This window comes from Leuciscus leuciscus (genome assembly GCF_965113295.1).
Source record: "Leuciscus leuciscus genome assembly, chromosome: 14".
Classification (NCBI taxonomy): Eukaryota; Metazoa; Chordata; class Actinopteri; order Cypriniformes; family Leuciscidae; genus Leuciscus; species Leuciscus leuciscus.
Window position 1 is genome coordinate 41,690,462 of NC_138738.1, and position 9,899 is coordinate 41,700,360.

The 9,899-nt window shown below is 40.3% G+C and overlaps 1 protein-coding gene across 1 annotated transcript; it reads right to left on the reverse strand.

The window, feature by feature from the left end:
• Positions 1-2,615: 2,615 nt before the first annotated feature.
• On the reverse strand, positions 2,616-4,035 carry LOC309514009 (somatostatin receptor 3; the record flags this gene model as incomplete). Its single annotated transcript, XM_082190126.1, has 1 exon — positions 2,616-4,035. The coding sequence occupies one exon, from the start codon at positions 4,033-4,035 to the stop codon at positions 2,761-2,763; it is 1,275 nt and encodes a 424-aa protein (XP_082046252.1). The 3' UTR covers positions 2,616-2,760.
• Positions 4,036-9,899: the final 5,864 nt, after the last annotated feature.

Consider the following 9,899-nt stretch of genomic DNA (forward strand, 5'->3'; position numbering starts at 1 on the left):
TGCATGTGTTTGTGTCTTATTATTTACATTAGTGTTCCTTGAAGATTACAGAGTGTGTGTGTTCTGTCAGCCTGTGCTTTGATGCAAATGGTTTTGTTTAACACACACGACTAATGAGCGGAGATTAATTATTGATTAGGAGGAGTGTAAAGGCTTTTATTCTGTGAGCGGAACGTCATTTATACCACAGAAATGACACCGCGATCAATCACAATCAAGTATTCCAGACGAGCAATAATGCACAATAGCTTTTAATGTAAGATGCATCACTGGATTCCCTCAAATGTCAGTAAACACACACACACACACACACACACACACACACACACACACACACACACACACACACGCAGTGACCACAGTAACTGCTGCAGTTTCTGCCCTTCAGATGAAGAACAGAGAATATGTGGATCTCAGTCCTGATCGTCAGTCCAACACTGTTCTTGATATAATTATGCAGCTGATTCAGTAAATGCACCCAAATACAGTGTTTATAATCAGACTGAAAAGCCTTCATGAGAACACCATAATCCATCCGACTGAGCTTGATCTGAAGCACATTTCCATCGGATTGAAGGTGTAGATCTGAAGTAATCCCATCAGCGGGGAAGAATCACGCATGTAAACACTTGAATCCGACTATTTTCTCAGTTCAAATACACCTGTGCAAATGTGTGCAGTTTTGAGTTTACGTCTTATGAATGTGTGCATGGTTATTTACATCTCGTCTTATGAACTCTTTATTAAGAAAGAGTACTAATATTCTTAGGAAATATTTGCTTAGCTTTCTTTTTAGATACTGTTCAAAAGTTTGGGGTTCTGAAAGTCTCACCAAGACTGCATTTATTTGATCAAAAATACAGTGAAATATGATTCCAGTGTAAATCATCTGTTCTCTATGTGAATATATAGTAAAGTGTAATTTATTCCTGTGATCAAAGCTGAATTTTCAGCATCATTACTCCAGTCTTCAGTGTCACATGATCCTTCACAAATCACTCTAATATGATGATTTGATGCTCAAGAAACATTTATGATTATTATCAGTGTTGAAAACAGCTTCAGATTGTTGTGGAAACCGTCATACAATTTATTTTTCAGGATTCTTTGATGAACAGAAAGTTCAAAAGAATAACATTTATTTAAAATATAATCTTTTATAACATTATAAGTGTCTTTACTGTCACTTTTGATCTATTTAATGCATCCATACTGAATAAAAGAAAACAAAAAGAAAACCTACGGACCCCAAACTTGTCAGTTATATTAACGCAGACTGTCTCTCTCTCTGGGTGGAACACGGCACCTGACGCACATGCGCAGAAGGTTTGTTCGGAATACGTGAAATGCACATGTAATTTGTGAATCGGATTGCAACGTTTTGAACAGAACTTTTAGAATCTCAAATCAGAGTGAGGAAAATTAGTGCATGTAAACATACCGATTTTTTCCAGTTTCCTGCTCAATAAATGACGTTACACGAGATCTAAATAAAGAATACGAGCAAAGGCCGTGTTTTCTTGGCAGTGTTGAACGGACACTGTTTACATGCAACCAAATAATCCTTTAGTAATCGGACTGACGGCTCAATCGGACTGAAAGCTTTCATGTGAACACCTTATTTGATCCGATTGAAGTTTCGATCGAAGTTTATTCCTTTTCAAGTTTATTTTATTCCATTAAATTGAGTGGTTTACTGAAAGGAGTGGTTTATTCCTTTTCTAATCCAATCGAGAGATTATGTAAACACTTGATCGGATTGAAAACCGAAACTGAAAGGACTGCGCATGTGCAATGACGTTGATAGCGTCATGACATGACGGGCATTTTTACTGCGTGATAATGGTGCCTTCACGTGCTATGGAAAAGATGATATTTTCCACTTGTGAACTGGTATTTACCAGTGTGTTGTGTTCAAGTGCTTTTGTTGTCGTAATGTAGGTAAAAAAATTGGACTCACAGATCCAGACCTGTTATTTGGCTAAAACAATTTTAGATTGCTTAAGTCAGTAAATCATGGTGTCGCTGGCGTACACTACAGACAAAATACATTCACGTGAGTAAATTGCCTGATCGCTCATTACTAGGAGGCTCCTTGACTTCTAGCTAGCATCTGCTCTGGGTAGGTAACACCAAACCATAACGGTATTTTTAAAACTGACACTGAGTGTTAACGCATTATATTACAATTGTTAATGACACAACATTTTATAGGCTACAAAAACTATCCGCTAACAGTAGCAAAAAAAGTTTAGTTGTGTACAATGCTTATTCACGACTCTTGCGTTGCTCTCCGCCATTTTGAAAAGGTCAAAGGTTATCTCATCTCAGCAACTCGTGCATCAAAATATTCTACGAGCTGCCCAGTGGAAAATACCACATGAGTGGGTGTTCATGTGCATTTTCTACATCGGCTTTTGGTATTTACCATAATTACCATAGCACGTGAAGGCACCATAAGTCTAAGAGCACGGCTCAACGGTTCATATGCTCACTGTCTCCAAATTTGGACCAGAAATGGATAAATATTAAGTCTGCTGTTTAAAACAAATAAAGAACCAATGTAGGAGAATAGTTAGCTATTATGCGCAAACAGCGGGAAACTCGTGCAGTGTGCGCATGTCAAAAACTCAATTCCGATTTGAATCTTGTGTTTGTAAACGCGCATATCAACCCGATCACATGTTTAGCGTTCCTCAATCGGAATGAATTCAGTCCGATTGAAACAAAAGTTGTGCATGTAAACGTAGCCAGTGTTGCTCACAAGCAGCTGATCTCCAGGACCGAGCGTTTGTCCTTGCTGTTCTCCGACAGATGTGATATCCGCGCTCCGCTGTTCTCATGTGTCGAGCTAACGGATCGCTCCACGTCCGCTTTCCCAGTATTTTCCTCGTTGCATCCGTTCCGGAGTTCATTCTCCTCGTTCTCTTCGACGTCGATCACCTTCAGGTGTTCCTTCAGGTCCAGTTCTCTTCGAATCTCCTCGAGCGGTAACGCAACCAATCCCGTTCCCGGTTGCTGATCGTGATTTTCCACACGTCTGGACGATCGGCACAAGGCTTTCCGGAATCCTCTTTTGAAGTTATCCGACAAGACGCCGTACAGAATGGGATTTGCGCAACTGTTAGCGTAGGAAAGAACCACGACGAAGTAATACAGGCCTCTGAACTCTCCCGGGAGAAGCACCAGCAGGTTCACAATGTTTAACACGTAAAACGGCAGCCAGCAGAACACAAACACGGCTACGACGATCACAACCATGCGCGTGATTTTGCGCTCAGACTTTCTGCGGCGGATCGACGTAGCACGAACTTTTCGTCCGGAGCTGCGCACTTTCACAACGATCAGCAGATAACACAAGCAGATTACCGTCAGCGGGCCGAAAAACCCGACAGTCGAAGTGTAGATTATAAACGCCGCTTTCCAAACTTCCGCCGGCTCCGGCCACACGATGCTACAATTCCCGTCGTCCTTCAAAACCCCGGCGAAAACCACAACCGGAAGAACCACCACGAAAGACACGGCCCACACGGTTGCGTTCACAGTCTTAGCCACACGAGGCTGGCGCCACCTAGAGCACTGGAGCGGATGCACTACAGCAAGATACCGATCGATGCTCATCACCGTCAGGCAGAAGATGCTAGTGAACTGGTTAATGGCGTCCACCGTCATGACCAGACGACACATTAGCGATCCGAAGGGCCATGAGAGCAGGCCGTTCTGCACGGCGAGAAACGGTAAACCCAGCATGAAGAGTTCGTCTGCGATGGCCAGATTGAGAATGTAAATATTCGTCACTGACTCCGCCTGGGAATATCGCAGAACGATGTGGATGACGAGAGTGTTTCCGATCAGGCCGACGACACACACCGTGATGTAGATTAGCGGGATGAGGATCCCGGCGACTCCCGGGCCATAATACACCGATCCGCTGTCGGTCCAGTTCTCACTCGGAGAGAGAAACGAAGAGGACGAGTTAATCCACAATTCTGCTTCTGTTGTGGAGGGATGTGATGTTATTCGATGAACCTCCATCGTTGTAAAAGAGCGAATGACTCTCAACAGCTGTCCATCTGATCTATGAGTGAGAGAGAATATTGGTTATTGAGTGTGAAAACAGTTAAATATTTATTTTTTACATTTTTGTCATGCCGTAATATATCTTGAATGTAACTCGACACCCTTGCCTTATTTAGTATACGCTGGCTGTTCTATGAATATGCAAATGAGCCCCGCCTCCACTCACTCACTCAGCTCAGAGATCCACTGGTTGACGATCACACGTTGATCTGATTGGTTACAAGGTAGTTTGTGACGTCAGAAACACCAGCGATTTCAAAGCGTGTGTTTGAGACTGTCTTTGGTTCACTGCAGTTTTAAGGAGGAAAAACTCAGCAATGCTGTCGACTTATGAATTTACACATGGTTTGTTTACACAAGCATATTAAAAACACCACATAGACACATAAACAACATTAAAAGCTGGATTTACACCATAGGGGGACTTTAAAAATATCAGTAAACAATCATTAAACTGTACGCTTGCAAAATATGCATATTATTGCCTTGAAGGTACATATTACCTAAAGTGCACATATCAGTGCCAAGCTTTTGTACCACTTTGTACCAGTTATCTGGTTCTCAAAACGTTAGCAAAAAAACATTTATATGGAAGTTCGTCTAACATTTTTTAAATGTAACTTCTTGTTTCAGAACGTTCAGAGAACATTCAAAAGTAACGTTCCATAATGTTTGAAGAATGATACAATGGAATGTTCCTTTTAACGTTCATTTAATCAAGATTGTTTTACTGAAACATTAAAAAAACTGGCCGTTTTGAATGATAACTCAATCAGAGATATGTATACATACACAAAATCATCTGCTGAAGTCTATTTCATATAGATATTCATGCGTCTAACTACAGTTGCAGACACTCAGGCCCTGTTTACAGCTGGTGTTTTAATCCGTGTCTTTTGTCCACTTTCACCCACTTCTGTCCTGATTTCTTCGAGAGGAGGGTCTTTGCGTGGTTTTATGTATACATACGTAAACATACGGAACAAGACCCGCCGAACGCTGAGTGTGTGTTAGAAATCAGGAATGGTAAGAGAACATTGTGCTTGGTATGTTTTTCATCTTCAAACCAAACTTTGGTCTCCAGCCAACAAAGTTTAGATCCCTTCTGTCTAGCAAGCTTCCATAATGTTCACGCATTAGATCAGTAGACGGAGAGCAGACGGACTTTAGTGGCTGTTCGAACACATTCGATCACATGAGCGTTTACACTACGAAAGCAATCCGGTCTAATGTGTTTTCAACTCCCTCTGGAAGTGTCGAAAGTGAACAAGCTTGAAGCGTTTTAGACCCCGTTTACAGCTGTATTTACCGTCGTCCTCTTGTGATCCCATCCACCAAAAAGCTTCGTACAGTTTTTTTCCACTGCGTACACACATTTTCAAAACTTTGGATTTTTATTTATTTCATTTTTTTTAACTTTATACACAAATCCAAGAATTGCACACACAAAATGCAAAATGCCTCACATCTCTTGCAAAATGAAGCACTGCATTTAAAATATCACAAACATTTGTCTTACGTTGCAAACACCTTTGCCCAAACCCTATATAAAATGCCTCATTCATACACATACAGTTATTTAAAACCTAAAGTGAGAATTAGTGTATGGTTTTGCAGATTTGGTGTGTCAGTGTCAGGTTTCAGAAATTGTGTGCAAGCAGTTAAAAAAACTGTAATACAAGGTGTAAACAAGGCGTCAGTCCACTTATTCACGGCTTTGACTGTTCCAATATGGCGGACGGCTAACGTATTGTGGCCCATTGAAACGGCCGCTAACGAGGAATCTATCAGAGCCGGACAGTAACGGAGTACATTTACTTGAGTACAGTACTTAAGTACAATTTTGAGGGATCTGTACTTTACTCGAGTATCATTTTTGGGGAGTACTCATGACTTTACTCAAGTACATTTGAGAGGCAAATATTGTACTCTTTACTCCACTACATTTCTATCCATAACCGTGAGTACCCATTACTTCTTCTAAAAAAAAAAAAAAAGGAAAAAAGAAAAATCTCGGAAACCCTCGATTTGTTGTTTCCCTCTCAAACGTGATTGGATTGTGCAGGCGCCACTGATTGGGACAGCCTATCAGCAATCACCTTCAGCTTTCCGCCAAAGTCAACTCCATGGTCAGATTTAGATAAGAGACGAAACCATGGACGAAACAATGGATGAAGGTCCATCGTGGGAAGCGATATTTTTTTTTCCAGGATGGTAGGGGAAGACTCATGAATATTCATTAGGAAGTCATCCTAACCCCAGTGATGGGTAGGTTTAGGGGTGGGGTTAGGCGGTAGTTTATCAGACCAATCAGGGATGACTTCCCTAATGAATATTCATGAGTCTTCCCCTACCATCCTGGGAAAAAAAATATCGCTCCCGGGAATGTGCCAACCCGTGGCCCCACCTCGCCAGACTATTTCAATTTTCTGAACAATTTAATGATAGTTTTCGCTTCAAGTGTTTGCTGTGTTTACCAATGTAAGCACTGTGGCAGTAGTAATGCAATATTTAGAAAATGTACTCTTGTACTCTTGATACTCAAGTACTTTTAAAAACAAGTACTTCAGTACTTTTACTTAAGTAGACATCTGACTGTAGTACTTTTACTTGTACTTGAGTAAAATTTAGCAAGGGGTATCTGTACTTTTACTCAAGTAATGAAGCTGTGTACTCTGTCCGCCTCTGGATTCTATGAATATATATCTATGACCTTAATGGGAACTAAGGAAAGCAGAACATTCTTAGAACACATTTTTGTAAGCTGGGTGAGTGAATAACTCCTTCAATACAACAATACAGTAAAACACAAGACTTAAATGTTTCCTGTCATCTTAATGGTGGTTGTAAATAATGACTGAATTGAGCGCAGCGGCACAGAAGCACGTCTTCGGTACGTGATCTCGCGTTTCTGGACCCCGACCGGGTCTCAACGAGCGTCAGGGTGATTAAAGAAAGGCCTGTGATTATGGATGATGTTCTGTCAGGTACCGTTTGGTGACGTTTATTCACCGTCTCTTATAACAGCGGATAATTATCGGCGGCAGCGGCGCAGACGGACGTGTCTCGAGGTGAACACACTCCATTAGGAGCTCAGGAAGAAAACACTGGCTTTTTGTATAGTCAGAGATTTAATATCAGGCTATAGATCATGTCTAGATGTCTGATTGTCATCCTCTGACTGAGCGACACCAATTATGAGCATCTGGACTCTGAAATCAAAGGCACCGCATCATTATTTTGCCTCATATTCTGGTCTATTGCGATGCTGCTGCTTTTAGAGACGCTCTCAAATGTCTCAAACAGACTTGCCACAAAAATCTAATAAATCATGAGCACTTTGATCAGTCATTTTATGATTTGCTCACTGCCGGCTGGTATTAATGCATACATAATAACTGTAGGGTGAGTCGAGACACACTTAAACAAAGTAAAATAAGTCCATTTTGAAAGTCCATGTTGATTTTAGTGCCAAAAGTACAGACACACATTTGAGAAACATCATGTGAACATAAATCACAGACTGCATAAGGACTGATGATGTTAACCATCCCTGGTGTGTGTGTTTGTGTGGATCTTTCATGCGTCAGACTGTTTTCCTCTTTCCACAGGTAAAAGTCACCGAGCTTCACCTCTTTCATCCATTACTCTGAACGCTCGTTCTATAATTCACTCCTGAGTTCTGTGCATTATTATCTTTACTGACATTTACAACCAAAAACAGATGCAGAGACGCCTCGTTTGATGATGCGGTTTAGGTTTTTAATGCACACACACACACACACACACACACACACACACACAGAGTTCAATATGGGCTCGGCTCTTCGTTGCCTGGGCAGCGTCTGAAAGACCATAAAAGAATAAAGGACAAAAGAAAACACTCTCACACACACACACACACACACACACACACACACACACACACACACACACACACACACACACACACACACACACACACACACACACACACACACACAGCCTGAGGAATGTGTGTGAGTGAGATTAGACCCGTTCATTATCTGAGCACAATGACTGTCAGTGAAACAGTTAAAGACTAAAGAGAGCAGAAGGCTTTAGTGCTGCATTAGCAGCTGTGTGTGTGTGTGTGTGTGTGTGTGTGTGTGTGTGTGTGTGTGTGTGTGTGTGTGTTTCAGGGGGGGTTTATGCTGATTCTGTGCTGGTCAAGATATTCTGCAATAATGTCTTCCACCACAAACGTTCATTTTTTACGTTGCCTGTCCATCAGACGCTCTCGTCCTGTACACTAGCATTCAAGAGTTTGGGGTCAGTAAGAATTTTAAAAGAAATTATTGCTTTTATTCAGCAGTATTACATTGATGAAAAGTGACATTAAAGACATTTATAATGTTACAAAAATTCTCTCTCTCACACACACACACACACACACACACACACACACACACACACACACACACACACACACACACACACACACACACACACACACACACACACAGTGATTTTGACACCCAAACTCAGTCCGAATATTTGCAATACATTATAAAATTTTAATTTTTTTATGTTCTCTTGTTTATGTTAAACAAGTTGATGAACATCCAACTAAAATGTTTCAGAAAAACACTCCATGATGTATAAATAATGTTTTTGTGCTAATGTTTTGATTATTAACATTATTATAGACCACATAACTTTAAACGAAGAACGTTTGATCATAACTGTGAGAAAACCTTGACTGTCTGTCTGTTAGGTGTTTGCTGGGAATGTCTTGGATCGAGATTAAATCACTGTTGAATTTTGTCTTAGTTTTGAAAATCAAATCAATGTCGATGTCATCATGATGTTTCAACATTTTTTTAATTGGGTGAAATAAATGTCAACATTGATTTATAAATATTTTCATAACCTTTTAGGTTAACATTTAGCATTAACATGAAACTGACATAAGCATATTTCAGTGTTGGTGTACGTGCTGAAAGACAACAAGACATCAACACTGACTCGATTTACGGTCTTAATTCGTGTTCCTGCTCGTATTGTGGAATCAATAATTCATCAGTGACGTTATTCTACAGAAATAAATGTCTTTATAATCTTGCGCTCCCCCTCAGAAACGACTTTCCTTCTGCTGAAATCATCAATCACTCTTATTGATCTACACCTTTACACAATTCATCATGGAGAAAATCCCAAAAGTCCCATTTATTCTCATTTAATATTCTGATTTATTCAGAAATGCGTCACATTACAGAAGAGAAATGGTCAAATGTTAATATAACGTTCGATCAGTGTTTTCTGGTCTTTAATAACGTTCTCAAAACGTTAGAACAAAAACATTATTTATACATCGTTCATGGAACGTTTTTCTGAAACGTTTTAGTTGGACGTTCATCTAATGTTTTTTAAAGGGCTGGTTGATTATGATTTCACTCTTCTAACTTCAGTTAGTGTGTAATGTTGCTCATAAACAACATCTGCAAAGTTACGACTCAAAGTTCAAAGCAAAGGGAGAGATTTACTTTTAAAGAAATCACTTTTTAAGGACTACAACAAACGGCTGGTAGAGACTACACCACATTCTTCACGGGTTAGTGACATCACCAACCCTTAAAACCCCGCCCCCGGAACACGATTTATAGATTATCATGATAGAATATGCTAATCAATGACTAGAAGATAACTACACATCAGCTGCATAAATTCATCTTTGTTCGACTCTGGTTTAAACATAAAAGGCTAAACGTTTTTTAAATGTTCAGTGCGTTCACACACACACACAAGCTGTTGAAGCTCCGCCCCCTGTGCTGGGAGCAGCAGCTCATTTGCATTTAAAG